This window comes from Chenopodium album, chromosome 12, assembly GCF_948465745.1.
Source record: "Chenopodium album chromosome 12, dcCheAlbu1.1, whole genome shotgun sequence".
Taxonomy (NCBI): domain Eukaryota; kingdom Viridiplantae; phylum Streptophyta; class Magnoliopsida; order Caryophyllales; family Amaranthaceae; genus Chenopodium; species Chenopodium album.
Genome location: NC_137845.1, coordinates 31,496,010 through 31,514,971, shown reverse-complemented (window position 1 = coordinate 31,514,971; position 18,962 = coordinate 31,496,010). Strand labels below are relative to the sequence as shown.

The 18,962-nt window shown below is 35.3% G+C and overlaps 1 protein-coding gene and 1 pseudogene across 3 annotated transcripts; one reads left to right on the top strand and one right to left on the bottom strand.

Annotated features, from left to right (window-relative positions):
- Positions 1–1,513: 1,513 nt before the first annotated feature.
- On the bottom strand, positions 1,514–10,515 carry LOC145572305 (uncharacterized). Of its 3 annotated transcripts, XR_014096769.1 has the most exons (11): positions 10,381–10,515; positions 6,448–6,768; positions 6,236–6,323; positions 4,694–6,116; positions 4,386–4,549; positions 4,117–4,281; positions 3,786–4,037; positions 3,320–3,541; positions 2,929–3,048; positions 2,493–2,839; positions 1,514–1,838 (listed from the first exon to the last, which is right to left on the bottom strand). XR_014096769.1 is itself a non-coding variant. In XM_081631298.1 (10 exons), coding segments are annotated over exons 1-4 (513 nt in total). In that variant the 5' UTR covers positions 10,383–10,515; the 3' UTR covers positions 1,541–1,838; positions 2,493–2,839; positions 2,929–3,048; positions 3,320–3,541; positions 3,786–4,037; positions 4,117–4,281; positions 4,386–6,014. The 3 variants fall into 3 exon arrangements, 1 of the variants encoding a protein (XP_081487424.1); XM_081631298.1 differs by having other exon boundaries at positions 1,541–1,838; positions 4,386–6,116; XR_014096770.1 differs by lacking the exon at positions 6,448–6,768 and having other exon boundaries at positions 4,386–6,116.
- Positions 10,516–16,898: 6,383 nt separating this feature from the next.
- On the top strand, positions 16,899–16,996 carry LOC145573527 (small nucleolar RNA R71; annotated as a pseudogene).
- Positions 16,997–18,962: the final 1,966 nt, after the last annotated feature.

The window sequence follows — 18,962 nt, the reverse complement described above, 5'->3', positions numbered from 1 at the left end:
ACAATTGCGGTAAATGATCGGCCTGACAACGATCATCTCACTTTACTCAAAGCGCCTAAGTATTGGCTCATCACAAGAACCGAGGTATTGGTTCACAAACAAGCACAAGCGCCTAAGTACCGGCTCATTACAAAATGTGCCGAGGTACTGGCACAGCAAGCAATCACAGCAAAATATATCAGCAAAGTACTAGGAAAATAAGGATCAACAAGCGATGGTCTTCGATCACCTTCCAAGGAAGATTTTCACAACAGATTTGAAGATGGCTACAAGAAGCGGTCTTCGACGATGTCCCAAAGCAGAGAGGAGATTGTTTATAGCGACGAGGTACTGCCGTGGCGAGATACTGCCATAACCCTGGAGATGACAAGGTACAATCACCTTCGATGATGTTCCCGAGGTACTGTGGAGGATTATCATAAATAAATGAAGATAGCGAGGCACTGTTGCCTTTAGATGGCGTTCACGAGACACCGTGGAGGTCAACACAAACAAAATACAACAAAATTCGGTTACCCTAGAGGCGTGTGCTCGACGGTGCAAGATACGCGTTTCTGAACTCTTTTATCTGTTTAACTAACGCTAGTTTGCAGGTATCGGCATTACAAGAATGATTTAGGATCGCATAACGTTCTGAATCATTCTCCGTCCCTATCGCTACTTTGGCTTTTGTTTTCAAAACTTACATTTCTCCAAACTCAGTCAAAGTGGGGGCTTCTGTAAACACCTGATTGTGTCACCCCAAAAACCAAATCCAGTAATGAATATCTTTCACGTCATTATCGAACGAGGTGAAATGTGAAAAGTCTTTTGGTGCGGTCGTTTTAATAAAAATACTTCTTTCTATTTTCGAAAATATTTCTTTTTCATACTCTATTTTATGGAAAATGTCCAGTCCAGTTTAGTTTGGTCCATGATGAGGGTCCAATGATAGTGTAGTTGGATTGGGCTTGAAAAGAGCTTTCCAACGATATATACACTACAAGAAAGACCTTTTTATCGCGACGGCAAAAGTCGTTGCAATATATCAAAAGTCGTTGTAATAAATATTTTTTGCAACGACTTTTGTCGCTGCGGGAATGGGCGTAGCCAAAGCTTTGGCGTCAATTTTAATCGTTGCAAAAAATCTATTTTTCGCGACGATAAGAGTTGTTGCTAAATATATGTCGTTACAAAACACACTAAATTCGATTATTTAAATCTCATTTTTGGCAACAGAAAATGTTGTTGCAATAAATCTTTTATATGTATAGCAACAACAAAAGTCGTAGCGAAAACTCTATGTTTTGCTACGACTCTCATTGTTGCTAAAAATATTGTACTCTGTAACAACAATAAAATCTGTTACTAAAACACATTTTTTACAACGACAACACCGTTGCTATTTAACCCTACATCAACAACAAATTTGTAAACTAAAAAGATGTATGTTACACCAACTGAAAAAGTGGCACTACAATACACATTTCTTGATAACAAATTTTAGATAAAAATATAATTTTTGCAACGAATATGTGGTCGGAATAACTACATCAAAATATAAATGAGTCATACCAAAATGGTAATAATTGTAATTAGACCTGTCAAATACATGATATATTTGGGTATTAATCCAAAACCTAACTAAGGATTCTTTAATGTCCTTAATATAAATAACGACATTATACTACACATATAATGCCGAATACCTTCTAATATTCTCCTATCTCTGAGTTTCAAAAACTTACATTTGCATGTTCTTAATAAACACAAAAGAGACCTTCAGTCATTGAAAGGAAAGCACAATCCTTGGCAAAAAAATCCATTCATCAAACCTTCAAAATGAATGACCATGGCACCTGAAAATAAGTTTATACAAAACACAAAAAGTAAGTGCAAAACACAAAAAGTAAGTACTAAACACAAGCAACTGTGAACAACCACAATTTTAACATGCTAAAACATGATAAAGTTTCGAAGCATAACAATCACAATCATAACAAATGGTTATACTTTCAAGCTTAGGTACATAGTTCAATTATATCATGTTCCGAAACAAATTCCCTTTAAAAAATGCAAGATTTATGTAATTTGGAGCTATCGAGAAATCTGTTATTATTTTCAAGGGCTCATAAGGTAGCCTATCTGATATTATCTGCCAGGCTAATCATTAGAGAGGAAGATGGGGCTTGGAAATAATGAAAGATAAAAAATGATTTGATGTTCGGATTTTCAATGAAGATGGAATATAACAATACACTATTAGCTCCCCGATGTTTGCTTCAACCCCTGACCATTTTTCTTGCAATTGATAACTTTTATTTCAGCAATAAAAGTGTAAGAGATATGGACAGAGATATCAAGCACAAAGTAGCAACACTATCATGTCTTACGGTTAGGAAAGTTCCTAGAATTATAGTAACATAGGCATATAAAGTAGAAATTCATTCTAGGGAAAAGCCCTGACTCCTTGTTTTGGTTTTCTTAATTGTAAAAAAAAAATTACTATTTACCTGGTTGTTAAAATTAACTAGAGTCCTCTATTTGCAAGCTGCTGCAAAAATTCCCTTTTAAAAGCCTCCATTTGCTCTTCTTGTTGTTTTTTGTACTCCTCTAGTTCTTGTTGTTGCTTTTGCTGGCTTTCTTCTAGCTCTTTAATCTTTTTTTCTTGTTCTTGAATTTTTTCTTGTTATTCCAATACAAGTTTGTTTTGCTCTAGTTGTTGTTTGTTTTTACAATACGCCCGGATAGTAGAACCTTTTCCACAAAAGTGACCAGACCTTGATCCTAAAACTTAAATCGAAATCTCCTCTTGAGTCATTGAATCCCCTACCTTAGCAACAACATCTTTCAATTTATCCTGGAAGATATAAAACAATTCAGAATAGAAAAACATCAGATTACGTTAAATCATAAATAATAAAGAGTTATTACTTTAGTAGGACATACATGTACTTCTTTTGAGCATATCCCATCTCCCCATTCTAGCTCGCCTTTCCCATTATAGTGTGTGTGTTCAATAAGCCATATTACATCTGTAGAAGGCTTTACAATTCCATTCTCTTTTGTCTACACATCAAAGATCAATTAGACTAATTTTAAAGATAATAAAAGCAAAAGCATTTACTTTTTTTAACTCATACATGAAATCAATCTTACCAGTACATCTTCTACTTCCACAAAAGCCTAATTTCTAGTTGTATGAATACATCTATTGGTTGACAGTCGATTCTTAGAGTTCCTTTCACTTACAAGCTACATGAGTATTTTTCACAAAAAAAAGTAGGTTTTTACTTATAGAATGCTGACTAATTTAATGGTTTTGATTAGGAAAAATTACCTTAAATTCAAATGATCCAAAATGCTTTACACAAGATTTCCATTACTCTAAGGGTACATCAGGGGGAGGATTCTTCGTATGCTCAGCATCATCTTTTCCACATTTGGGACTCTTGTAGTAGTAATGTAGTCGGCATTTCCACAACCTATATAATCGTTGCATGGTGTCGACAACAAAACCGTACATCTTCAAAGTCCGACTAGATTCAATTCCAAACTTGTCCTACAATGTAAAAAGAATATAAATAATAAATAGCCAAACAGAATTTACAGCATTACGATATTCCTTTTTTTTTATCTTAACAACAATTATCAAGTTAATATACATAGTAATAATTATCAATTTATCAGAAATTATCCTATTTTTGTACATTTTCTGTTAGTAAAAAATTCGAACTGTATTTCTTTTTTTTTTAAAAAAAAAAAAACCTTAAACAGCAATTATCAAGTTAATGTACTAGTGTTACCTGTATTTCTTTCCACATACTTTCACTTGCAACTGAAAAAGCTTCCTGCCAATTTCGAACATCCAATGGGGCCTTAGTTCTGACCACACGACCACACTCATTCACTAGGTGTCTTGCATTTTCTCCAAATTGCACGCTCAATTTCATCAGGAATGTAGACTGAAAGTTTAGAGCCTTTTCCCTTGATTTTCATGTCAACAACATAACTTTTATATTTCCCCATGTTTCCTCTTCCCCTTCTCTTACTTGTACCTGTTAGCATATAATAAAGTCTTACAAAGTATTCAAGAATTTCATAAAATCTACACATGTTATTAACTTTAAAATTTACCTTGAGTTGCATCTTCTAAATTTGTCATATTATCAATTTCATTGGCTTGTACCTCTTCATTTATATTTTCCTCCCTTGGCTCAGTGGGTTTAGGAATTGCAGCTGATTTCACTTGCAAAGCGTCTACAACTCTTGAAGTTAGCCTATTGTATCTCTTTCTCTTACCTAGTGCACATACCACCAAATCATGTTAACATGTTTGTATTTATGAATCAAATATGGTTTAATATTGACAATTATTTTAAGAAACTAAAACATTATTAGCTTACCTAAAGCTGGAATGAAACCTTGAGATGAATCATTTGCTTCATCATTTTTGATATTCTCTACATCATTATCAGGGGTTTGGACATAACTATCACCCTGAGAGTTGGAGACTCTATTTCTCTAACTATGTCCATCATAGTAGATGGTGCTCATTGTCTCTCTAAATCTGTAAGTATATAAAATAACTAGTCACTATTAACTTAATGTAGCAAAAAAAATTCGACATTGTCAATTGAATATTTTGGACGGAAAAAAAAGGATATTATTTATTTAAAAAAGAATGTTACAGTATGTGTACAGAGTGTCTTACTTCTCAGAGCCATTTCGATTTCTCTATCCCTTTGAGATGGACTACGAATTCGACCTTTGTTTCGATCAGAGACTTTTGTTATTGTTCCTTTATTATAAAAAAAAAGTTGTTTTTATATAAAAATTTGAGCCATATAATGTTTAAACATAATTTTGCTTACCTTTTTCTACCATATAAGCACCATCTTGCAAGTGATGTTGGGTAAATCGATTAGCTTGATTTAGACTTTGAAGCCTTCCAGGTACAATACACGATTACCCGTACTCTTGCCTCCTCCTCTTCCTGGCATCTTTTATGTAGTGATGGTATTATCTTCTTATTCCTACACCAACAAAAATATAACAGTACTAGAAGAATAAAAAAAAAACCTGTTAATTGATGCATAATACAAATTATTAAATCAATAATACTTAAATCACATGCTAGTGTTCATACAAGTACATTCATTTTTTGGCAAAGTAAAAGCATTCTATTAACCAAAGAAGAAGATGATCAATTATAGTCCAAAAGGTTAAAATATGCAAATCAGCATATCACAATTAAACTTGTACAATTAAACAAACTACACTAAACAACACCAAAAGCATAGCATAATAAAACAAAGAAAACATGGAAAAAAAAAAAACTAACTCATGATAACTTAAACGAAAATGTCACTTATGTGTCAAAATCAAACTCCTCTTCTTCTTCACTTGAGATGTCATTAAACTCTTCAATTTCACCGTCATTTATAAAGTCATAATGTGCCTTGTACTCCTCCATGATTTTTTTTACCATTTCAATAACCTCTCGTTCAATCACAAACGTGTCTGTAGATAACACCAAATTAGCAACATTTGAATCAGAAGTAAAACATTGCTCTTGCATTTCCCCTTGTTGAAATACATCAACATCAACTTCATTATGAACATCAACATCATCCCCATCTTGTCCATCGACACTAGCACTAAGCATATTATACAAATCCCTTGGAAGTGTCTTAATAACAAACTGCCAGTCTTTCTCTCGCGGGTCATCGACAAAAAAAACTTGTTCAACTTGTGACTCCAATACAAAAACTTCATCAGTTTTTAAGGACCGTATCTTGTTTACACTTATGTATCCAAATTCATCTACCTTAAACCCTCTACCTTGGCATCCAACAACATACCAATTACATTTGAAAACAAATACATGATTTCCTTTAGGGTAATGCATTTCAAATATGTCTCCCAAAATACCAAAATATTTTTTATCAGAGGTATCATCTCCCCGGACCATAATGCCACACTTATGAGTTTTCCTATTTTCACAACGATCCTTGCTATGAAATCGAAAACCATTAACAATGTAACCAGCGTATCCGCCTAACAACTCTTGAAGGACCACAAACCAAATTATACAAATCATCATCGACATCTCCCTTTTCATGCATATTTCGTACCTAAAACAAATAAAAAAAAACTCATACTAAGAAAGTCACAAGCATTTAAATACTAAAATAATCCATAATAAACTTCAAAGAAAATGAATGAAAAGTATGTACAATAAAAAATAGCATACATGCTGATAAATCCATTTGGAAAATTCTTCTTTATGCCTTCGTTCTATATTTCTTGTACACTCCTTTTCCAACTCCAGCTTGTGCTTCCTGTAGAAATAAAATTTAAATTAAAATATAAAATATTGGTGAACTTACAAATAATAATCAAGAGGTTTAAATGAATTTAGACAAGAATGCAAGAACAAGTACAATTTTATTTGAAAGAACTTACTCTACAAACTCAATAAGCTCATCACAATTATGGAGAATATAAGAATGAATTTGATCACACTCCTCAAAACTGAGATGTACAGGAACACCCTGTCCAATATAATGACCAAGTGGTCTAAATATCTCAAGATTTGAATTCCTGGTACCTTCAACAACCTCATCCCCATCATCATCATTTCTTGCTTTTCGATTGAACTTAGTATCAATGTCACTCATATATCTTAAGCAGAATGTTAAGCACTCATCTGCAAGATAACCTTCGACAATAGCACCTTCAGGATGTGCTCTATTTCGAACGTATGCTTTTAATGTTTGGATGTACCTAATGGTTAAAACAAATTTTAAAGTTAGAAAATTATTACCAAACAAGAAAATCAAACAATAAAATATTATAAAATAGGGCTACCTCTCTACAGGATACATCCATCTATATCTCACAAATACTTGTTTTGGTAAGAAACCTCGAACGGCAAAGGTAAGCAACTGCTCAATAAACACATGATGATCATGGCTTTTCATAGATGAAATCCTTTTTCCTCCATCTTTCACACAACGTGAAATGTTGGATAAATATCCATCAGGAGATTTTATGTTCCCAAACATATCACATATGGCAGCTTTGGCATTTTGGCTCAAACAATAGCTTGCAACAGGCACACGGACTTTGTTTCCATCTAATATAGGGTGCAACTCCTCCCTTATCTTCATTTTCACTAAATCCAAGCGGGCCTTCATGGTATCTTTGTTTTTTCCTTTTATGTTCATTAAAAAACCCAATATATTATCAGGCACATTTTTTCCGATGTGCATAACATCTAAGTTATGGCGGAGTTTTAGTTTTCTCCAATATGGTAGTTCAAAGAAAATGTTGTTTTATACCACCCGTACAAACTATTAGACGAATTATTTTTTCTCTTTTTAGAAGGTTTTCCAAAATCAACCGGTGTGAAGCAACTACAATGTTGCAACACTTCATCCCTGCTTAAAGGCTTTGGTGCACGCCCCCTTTCTATCGTACCATCAAAGGCTTTACTCCACTTTCTCCACTAGTGACTAAGTGGGAGCCAGCGACGATGACGTAGATAGCCACCTTTATGCATCAATTTAGTGCGTTTAGTTTCCTTGTGGCAACATGGGCAAGAGAAATTATCTTTAGTACACCAGCCCGAAAAATCTCCATAAGCGGGAAAGTCATTAATTGTCCACAAAACAGCAGCACGCAGTCTGAAATTTTCATTACAATATGCATCATAAGTTTCAACTCCCTCTTCCCAAAGCTCCTTCAATTCATCAATTAGTGGCCGAAGATACACATCTATATCCCTTCCGGGACTTGTTGGTCCTATGATAAGCTAAGTTAACATAAAAGAATGGGGTTTCATACAAAACAAAGGAGGTAAATTGTAAGGAATGAGAACCACATGCCATATACTATATGGAGAATTGGCAAAAGGCTGAAAACCATCACAAGCTAGCCCAAGCCTTACATTACGTGCATCTGATTTAAACTCTTCATCAAATGATTTCCATGCAACTGAATCAGCAGGATGCCTTATAATATCATCATCCTCTATTTCCACTTTGTGCCACTGCATATCTTTAGCAGTTTTTCTTGACATATACAACCTTTGCAACCTAGACTTCAATGGAAAATACCGTAGACCCTTGTGAGGAACATGTACTCCCTTAGAAGAGCCTTTTTCATTATCTGTTTTTCACCTTAACAAACGACATTTAGGGCACTTATTCAAATTTTCATGCTCTTTCCAGTAAATGATGCAGTCATTTTGGCAAGCATCAATCTCTATATAATCAAGACCCAAGTCTTTGATCAGCTTTTTTGCCTCATAATAGGAACTTGGAAGAGTAGTAACCCAAGCTTGGCGCTGCAACTTCAGTAAATTGTCAAAAGAGCTATCACTCCAATTATTGAGAACCTTTAAGTGAAGCAACTTCACAATATATGACAGCTTTGTCATTTTAGAGCCATCTATTATCAAAGGCTCTTGAAATTTTTCAAGAAGTCGGTAAAACTTTCTAGCATCTTCATTAGGTTGTACATGACTATTCTCAGTAATACCTTCCATGATGCCACAAGCATCTTCTAACATATTAAATTCACTATCATCATCATCATCATCATCATCATCATCATCAAACTCATTTTCATTTACACTTTGTAAAATTTCCCCATGAAATTCCCAGAAGGTATAGTTCTCATACACTCCCCACTTAAGTAAGTCTAATCTTATACCACATCTCTTTTTAAAAAATATATTTTGACACTTATTACAAGGACATCTAATAGTGAAAGTTTCTTTATCATCTAATCTTACATGGGAATAAGCAAAATTTAAAAAGCCATCAACACCTTTAACATAATCAGGAGACGATAGATTTCTTATTTTCATCCAAGTCTTATTCAAATCCATCTCCTAGTACTCGAAAAAAAAAACATGTATATTAATAACACAATACAAGGATAAAAATTTATAAATTATAGAATAAAAAAAAAACATTTTTATTAATCACAAGACACCCTCATACTAGCTAAACCAACACACAAACAACAAAACATAACATAACACACCAGAGAAACAAACACTAAAAAAAAAAAAACCCACAACCCATTGGCACAACCTGCCCCTCAAAAACAATGGCCCAACCAGATTAGCAGACTCACCACAACAACATACACCCATCCTGTAGAAGCAAACTCAACTGCAAACCTCACCACCCACCTTAGGAGGAAACCTGCCACCAAACAAACTACCCCTCCTAACCCCTACTTCAGCAAGAATAGACCAGCCTAGAAACCCACTACCACCCTAATAATAGAAGCAATAAATTTGTTATTTTTTAATTTTGTTGGCAGGGAGTTAGTTCGGTTAGATGCAAATTGTTGGGGCAGGGTGTGCCTGGGTCAGTGTGTACAGAGAAAACCTGTAACCCCGTGGCAGTGGGTCTCCGGCAACTAATTATTAAATTTCATACTAATAATGAAGGTCTCTAAATAACTTTCTCTAATATTATTATTCAAATTATAGTGCAGGTCCTCCAAAATCGCAATCAGATATCAAAAACATAACTTCAATGTCATAAGCCAATGCAATATTAGTCAATGATTAAGAAGATAATAATAAAACTACATATATTATACATTACATCATATATAATACCTCATTCAAATTTAGTTTGGATAACATAATAACATATATGACTATACTAGTACAACTATAGAGTTAATACAGACATCACTACGCCAATATCATTATCCATATAAGATGTAGACTTTTAGATATGCAATTATGAGTTAAATTAATGAAATATTAGGTAAGAGAATTTGTCACTTTTTGAATACCAATCCACTTGCATACTGTAAGTTTCTAAATAATACCCTTAATTTAATTTAAAATGAGAAAATTATAGTATAAAGTGTAGCCTTAAGACAAAGAATCTGTACACAAAAATTATTATCATTTTTTTTTGGCAAATAATAGGAGGTTTTTAATAATTACCACCAACTAAACTGACAATTCAACCAACAGCCCAACAAAATAGGAAAAACAAAAACTACAACGGTAACCCAGAAATTCATATGAACTTAATTTTCAACGATAAGCTAATTTCAATGTAATATCATGCAACACATATTATCAACTATTAATTGAACTCAACTTCCACTTAGAAATAACCTTGACCATCCAATAATTACAAAAATTATAAAATTAACCCTTCAAATTAATACCCAGATTCGTACCTAGATGCTAGTAACAACTAATAATCCTCTACTAGTAAAATTCTTCAGACCTAACCCTTCACTAAACCATAAAATCGAACCCATCATTTTTTATTAAACCCAGAAATTAAATTGAACCTGACAAAATTAAGACCCTACGAATTGAACACAACAATTAAAAGTTAGAAATCTTACATGAAAAGGCCAAGTAGTGTTGCCGGAGGAAGAACGCGTCGCTGATGGAGTCATTCATTGTAGCCGCCGCCGAAGAACAATGAAGGAAAGAAAATGAAATTGCGTAAGGTTCTTGAGTGGGAAAGTGGTCTGGGGTTTTTTGTTCTTAGAATAAGAAAAAAATGAAATAAAAAAGGATGGGAATTAGCTGTATGTCTTTTGTTTAATTTGGCTATTTAATTTATTTTTTTTTTATTTTTGATATATTTTTTGGCAACGACTATTATTGTTGATAAACATATTGATATTTTTTGCCACCACTATAGTTGTTGCAATACTCAAGACTTTATTTTTCTACTGTTGTGGCTACACATTAATTTTTTTTAGACGACTACTTTCATTACAAATCATAGTTTTAAATTTTAACCCCCAAATTTTCATTGCCCGCGCTAATGGTTGGTGGAGGGAAACGAAAATTTTATTTTTTGCAACAAGATTTGCAATGGTATATTTGTAGTCGTTGCCAAAATTATATTTTGCAACGACAAAATTTAAGTCGTTGCAAAAACTTGTTGCGATAAATGGTTTTTCTTGTAGTGATATTATAAACCCAATTTCGATGAATAATGAGGAAGTTATGGCCAAAATACTAAATTGGGTCCAAAATGATTTTTATATGGCCCAATGATTTAGTGGAGGGCCCATTAATTAATATTCCTTAAGTCATTAGGATTGATTTTAATTTTCTAGAATAATCTAGAAGGTTATCTTAAATTCTAGTGGAATTAGGATTAGTAATTATATCTTTTAGAAAATAAAGAATTTTTTTTGGAATAAAACAAGTGTTTTGAAAGATTAAATCTGATTTTAAAAGATAAGTACGGACGTCAATTAGTCTAATTTAATAAGATTAAGGTCTCTGTACAGCTTTGAGTTAGTGCGTGAACCATCGCGAAACGACAGAGCCATCGCATCGCGATGGAGCTGTCGCGTCGCCATGGGAGTAGTTTTACTTCGAATCAAATTTGATCTTTTTCTGATCATTTCGAGACCTTTTTCCTTATAAATAGGGTCGTATTTCCCCATTTTTTATTCATTAACAATCATCAGTAATCATCTAATTCTCTTCTTTCTCTTGAGTAATAGCTTATTCTCTCTCCCTCTTTCTAACCTAGCCTTTTCAAACACCATACAATATTCCGTATTCAAGAGTTCTAGACACACCTAGCCAAGCTTGAAGTTGCCTTCGCCCAAGACGTGAAAGGTTGATAATTTCTGAGGGTTTGATCCTAAATCCCTATTTCAATTATTTAAATTAATTGTTTGATTTAATATTTTCATTGAAGTTACTAACGCGTGTATTGTTTTGATAGAAAGAGATATTGAGGCAACAAAGTAAGTTGTTTTATTGCTATATTTCTACAGAAATCATGCTTAGATTATCTTAATTCCTAGTATCATGTTAGGATGTTATTTATTGCTTTCTAGTATCATGCTTAGGTTACTTCCTATTTTCTTCTATCATGTTAGTATCATGTTAGGGTTAAAGCTTTGATCTTTATTGTTTAGTGGCATGCTAGGATTCGTTATTTATCTTGTTAGTATCATGCCTAGGATCTTGCTAATATTATTATGCTTTGATGAGATTATTTTAATGATGATTTATCATGTTGCTTGATATTTATTGTTACTGCTTGATCACGCTCTCTCTTGCAGGTTTAAAGGGAATTTGTACTTGTAATCACGCTTAATAAGATAATTAATAATTTTATTTAGGCTACTGTGATTTTAATTCAAGTGATCGCCAATAATAGATTTTTTTGTGCATTAATATTCAACCAACATAGATTAAATAGGTTTAGGGTTAATATATTGATTGTATGTTAGTCAGAAAGCGCATATGAATATGAGAAGAATAAAGTAGAGGCCTATTTAGGGCAAGTTCAATCTCTTTTAGGTTGGATTTGTACCTTCATCCCCGAATATCCAGTCATGGTTCATGACCACTATGGAGTTAGCGATCTCATGGATTGTGAAGGGGTGTAACCTTTACCCTGTGAACGGTTTACAAGTTTCTAAAACTTGTTGGCGACGTTTTTGCTTTAGGTTCCTTCCCTTTGGACGCCACCATGCTTAAGTGTATGATCACAGTGGGGCTCAAGTGTGGGATGCTTGAAATATTCCCTACAGCACTCAAAGCCTCCATATCGGGGTTGGCGAATCGATGTTGTCGATGTTGAGGTTGAGGCACTTCTTGCTCTTGTTGTTGTTGTTGTTGTTGTTGTTGTTGTTGTTGTTATTGTTGTTGTTGTTAATGATGATTTCTTTGAATTTGTTGCTCTTCATTGAGCACATCTTCCATGTCTTCATCCTTACCGAGGATGCGGTTGCTAATAGGCATAAACCATACATTCGGGGCATGCCGGTGAAGGGAGGTCAAGGAGTGGTTCGAAAGATAGCACCGATGAGCATTCCTCACAAGCCAATCAAACACCTCGTCATCTTCGCTCTTTGCTATGAATTTCACTTGCTTAAGTTAAGCGGTGTCGAGATAAAGGGTGTTGGCATCCCCCGCCGGAGTACAAGAGAGGAGATATCTCCCATAACCAAGGTTGGTAGCCAACCTGGTCATCATGCTACAACAAGGGATGTCTCCCGACCTATTGCCCCTCATGTCTATACAATTCCTCAAAAATATATGCCTAAAGTTCAACCTCCCACGCAACTCTTCCCTAGTTGCCATCCATAGAACTCGCAACTCGGCTTGCGACATCTTGCCTAAATCTTGGTTAGGGAACACCGAGTACCCCAACAACTTATGAAGCACTCGGAGACATGGTTGGAATGTGTCGCTTGCAAGAGAATAGCAGGCGGAGAACTCATTCTTCCCCGAGATATTATGCCACCAAGAATATTGGGAGTACCCATCCACATAATCATGCTCGGAGAAGAGAATATCTGCCCCCGGATTGAAGTCAAGGGTCGCATTAAATTCGGCCAAAGACATGACATGCTCAACATTTAAAAGCTGGAAGGTGATTTGGAAGTCCTTGGTACCAACCGGAGTAGTAGTCAAAGAGGCCAAGAACTCCCTAGTTGGCTCATGGTAGAGGAAGAGGGTCTTCATTTTGTGTTTGGGAAGAAGGTGTGTTTGATGGAGAAGGTTCTTCAATGGTTATGTTTGTTTTTCTCTTTTTGGACGTGAGGGTTTTCATAATCTTAGACATTTTTGCTTCACCAAATTCACAACCAAAACACAATCACAAATCCACAAATCACCATAATCACAACAATACCACAAGACTTGGTTCATCCAACCAATACTCCAATCACCACTTACTAGAAACACTACCAAAAATCAACCTTCCACAAATTGCAACCAAATTTCACAATTAAGCTACACAATCAACAACAACACAATGTAAGGCACAATTAATCAACAACAACACATATAATCAACCCAATTACTCAATCAAATAACATATTCAACAAAAATGATACTACTACTATTCACAATCACCAAATTAATCAAATTCTTACTACAAATTGATATAATAATATAAAATAGAGGTAAAGAAGATGATTATACCATACAAGAAGCAAGAATGATCAAGAATTAGGCACCAAAATCCACCACACCGAAATCCCCAATTTGCTCTTTAATAGAGGAGAGAGATTGGAGAAGAAAAAATGGAGGAAGGTAGAATGATTTGCAATGAAGACGATGAATTTTGAGTAGGAAATTGTTGATTTTGTGAGTTGTTTTGATGATTTGAGGGATGATTTTTTATTGTTAGAGGTTTAGGGTTTCGTTCTTGAGTGAAAAAGAGGTGCAGACGGAGTGTGGGTTTGGAATGAAATGAGGAAAAGATAGGAGAAAGAAAGAAGAAGTAGTGCAGCTGGGCTACAGCGTGCGTGCTCCTGCGTCTCCTATTCTTGCTTGTTTCTTGTTCTTGGTGCGTTCATATATGGGCTTAATGATCTTTATCATCCCGGGATTATTGAACCCACTAAACACATCAGTTTTTAAACCCCATTTCAGTGGGTTCAACATCCTAAATTAGTGAGAGCACCATAATGAACCCACCAAGCACAAATTTGCTTCACATTTCACTACTAGAAAACAGTTGAATTTCGATGGAAAAATTCCGTCGGAAACACCCTGTTTTCCGTCGGAAAACCCGTTTCTGACAAAATTTTCCGTCGGAAGCGGTTGTCGTAAAAGGTCTTGTCTGAAAAATGACCTTTTCCGACAGAAATTCCGTAGGAATCAGTTTTCCGACGAAATTTCCGACGGAATTTTTCTGTCGGACGAAATATCCAGGCCCAGGAAAGTCCGTTGGAAATTTCTACTAAAAAAACATAAAAAAAAACTGCACCCCCACCCTAGAACCACCAGCCCCCACGCTAGAATCACCAGCCCTAACCACCAGCCCAAACCCCAGAACCACTCACACTGACCCCAACCACAAAACTCACCCTCCGCCACAAACCCACCCTTATCCCACCGCCACACACCACCACCGACACTACTACACCAAAAATTAACCCCAAAAAACACGAAAATAGCCTAAAAAATAGAAAATTAAACCCAAAAACACGAAAATCAACCCTAACAAAACAAAAATCCCCCAAAACATCGAAAATTAACACCAAAAAATGAAAATTAGCCCAAAAATATGAAAATTAACAAGAAAATCGAAAAATACCACAAAAAAAAAAAATCAAAACCAATAGATCTACATATTTAATTAGAATTTCGTTCAAAAAAACGATAATTAACCAACAAAAATTACAGGAAATATATAAATATACAATTATATAATAAAATTCATAAATTAACATAATAATTACAAAAAAATTAACTACATCTACAATCTAACCTAAATTAAAACTAGATCTACAAAATAAAAACCTTGAGAGTGGGTTGCGGTTGATGTTGTTACGGTGGATGTTGTTGCGTTGTTGTTTGTTGACGGTGCTTGATGTTGGTGGTGGACGGAGAGAGAAGAAGATGACAGAGAAAGGTAAGAGAAATCCAAGCAAAGGGGCAGAGGGAGAAAAGGAAAGAGAAGAGGAGAAGATCGAGAAAAGGAGAGGACGGGTAGAGGGAGGAGAGGAGAAGAGGAGAGGAGGGACAGAGGGAAAAGAGGAAAGAGAAGAGGAGAGGAGAGAGAGAGAATGTGAAGGAAAAGAGGCGGAAGTCGGTTTTACCTGTTTTGTTTGTTTAGGGTTTTTTTTTTTAAAAAACAAGTATTTTTAAAAAAAAAATTTGGACGGAAATTCCGTCGGAAATTTTCGACGGATACAAATTCCGTCGGAAAATTAAATTTCCGACGGAATAATCCGTCGGAAAGTACATATTTTCCGACGAAATTTTTGATTTCGTCGGATATATCCGACGGAATATAAATCCGTCGAAAATTTTGGTTTTTTCGACGGAATTTCATGTCTGTCGAAACCTTTCCGTCGGAATTCGACGCATTTCTTATAGTGTTTAAGCACAACTTTTCCTAACTGACCTCCTAAATTACCTTACCCTTTTGACTTGAAATTCAATAATATCGAACATACTCTCACCAAATACCACGAAACACCTTCCCATTGTGCTCATGCTCGTTCGAGGTAGTCCAATTCCCATGAATTCAACCTATTAATCCAAATACAAAACAAGTGAAAGAAATAAAAGAAATTGAAAGAAAGCTAAGAAAAATAGAATCAAAAGAAAAATTTAGAAAACCGGGTTGCATCCCGGGATGCACTTGCTTAAGGTCCTTAGCTCGACCCTTCCTCCAAATCATGGAGGGTCAAAGAACACCACCTTGTTCAAAGTGGTAAAGGGAACAAACTTTTTCTCATTCCTTGGCAACTTCACATCGTTGCTTGATGTATTCTCATTTGATGAAACTTCCGAAACAAGCTCATTTTGCTTCAACTTCATTTTCTTCTTCATAAAAGCTCTCTTTTTCTTCTTTGTCTTCTTGCTCCTTCTAGTGGACAGTTTCATAAAAGCTCTCTTTTTCTTCTTTGTCCATTGTTGTTATTTGAAATAAAATTCACTTGATCACAATCATTATTATCAACATCATCACAATTCTCAAATGCATGTGGACAATTAGAAGAATCATGGTCACCACATACATCACAAAAGACATATCCATTTGGCATATTTTTTGAAGTTGAAGGAGGAGTAGAGTTAGAAGATGTACCTCTCCCCTTATTGTGGGAGGGAAGAATAGGTGCTTATGAAGAAGTACTCTCAAGCTTTGCCTTAATTAAGGCCATCTCTTTTCCCAAGTTTGAGATTTGTGAGGACAAATTGTTGATGGCATTGAGATGGTCGATTGAATAAACCGTTGCTTGTCGACTCTCTCTCACCTTCTTGACAATCCATGTGATACCTTACCACATCTTAAATTAAGTCCACCACTTCATCCTCCGTTTTGTTCATGATAGGGCCTCCGGCACCGGCATCCAAGCAAGACTTGCCTTGGGGGCTTAAACCTCCATAGGAGATTTGGATGATTTGATATGTAGGAATCCCATGGTGTGGGCACTCTCTTTGGTACTCCTTATAACTTTCCCATGCCTCATAAAGACTTTCATTCGGCTTTTTCTTGAAGCTTTGAATGAGAGCTCTTGCTTCGGCCATCTTTTTTTGTGGATAGATGACAAGAGGAAAATGTAGATCGTTATCTACCTCTCCCTAGAGCCAAACCTAATTTGTAAACACTCGACCAACCTAATACAAGTATATGGTAAGTCAAGGGTCGAACCCAAAGGAATGAGTAGGAACGATGCTATAGCCTATGTCAAGCTAATTCGAAGAATATAAATGGTTGTGGTTGGTAACTAAGAAGTCAAAAAGCTAGACAAATTGAAGAATTCAATATGCTAAACACTAGGGATATAGGTTCCACATGCAAGCTCAATGATTATGCTAATTTATAGATCACTCAATCGATTCAACATTACAAGGGACAAACTATAGTTGCAATCAAAGGAATCCAAAAGCTATCTCCTATAAGCCAAACTAGGGTTCACTATGAATGGCTAACAGGGGAAATCACAATCAAATTCAATCAATTAAAGCAATTCTCAAATCAAGGATTCATGTCATTGAAATTTGCAATGCAATCTAGATTAATCTTATAGGTTGATCTAGTTTAATTAATCACATGCACAACTATGTCAACCAATTTAATTGCAACAATCCAATAAATTTAGTATCATCAACTAGCAAAAATCATCAATCAAGCATGCTTCCCCTTCTCCCTAGCAACTAATCTACTCACTAATCATGGTGAAATTAAGGAACAAAACAAATTCAATCAACATATTCATTTAAAGCTTCATCAAAAGAAAATCAATCAATCAACAAATTCTAGAGCAAGGAATGTAATCTCAATCAAAATTCAAGAAACTAGAAAGAATTGCATTAAAAGTAAATCAAGGGAAAGAAATCTTACAAACTTCATTGAATTGAAGAAGGAATTTCAAGATCCAATTGAAATCTAAGATTAAATTCAAGTACAAACAAGTCAATCTTAAGCTTTTCTCTCTACTTTCTCTCTCTACTATTTCTGGAAAATTATATCTCAAGTACAAAAGTTTTTTTTGTCGTCATAAAAAATAAAGTCAAAAGCTATAAATAGAAAAAGCGAGCGAAGAGGGCTGCACAGGGCCGTGCGCACGCACCGACCAGCCGCGCGGGCACAGCTGGGTCTGCGCGCACGCACCCCTGTGCCGAGCGCGTGCACCCCTGCGTGGTGCACGAGGCCTTGGCTCCTTCGCTTTGCTTAATCAAACTCCGCGCTCCCGAGCATCCCCATCATCAGTGCACTCGAGATGATGCCCGCGAGCAAGGCAGTCCCAAAATGAGCAAATTGACTTGATTATTCACCTACAAAACACAAATAAAACAAAGAGAGAAAGCGTAACAAAATAAAACTAAAACTAAAGCTATGAATTATCAACTAAAACATGAAAAACTCGTAAAAACTAATTGAGAACCAAAGTGACTTATAAAAATGGAAAATCAAATAAAACTAAGAGAATTATATGAAAATGATGAAAGAAAATAAAGAAAATGAATCTAAATCTTATTCTTTTGAACGCCATAAACGACGCTCATCAATAGAACCGATATAGAAACTCTTTAGTCACTTCATCCCATGTCCTCAAAGAGTTTGGCTTCACCTCCTTGTCTAACCAGTCTAAAGCACGTCCAATAAGAAAGAAAGGGAAAAGTTTAAGTCGAATAAACTCTTGAGAAACCCCATTCACCTTGATTGTGTTACAATATTTCTCAAATTCCTTAAGATGGTTGAGGGGACTCTCATGCTTTGCACCACTATATTGATGCCTCTCTATCAAAGTGATCATCACCAGTCTTATCTTAAAATCATTTTCCAATGTCGTAGGAGGAGAAATTCTGCTTTCAAAACTATAACCTCCCGGAGTTCCCAACTCCTTCAATGCTACTCTCGGATTAGCACCCATGCTTTCTCGTTTTTCTTCTTCCTCTTGATGGATTTCCTCTCTTAGGGGACTTGAACTCGAGGAATGATTAGCAACCCTTATCCTTGTTATGGTCCTCTCAA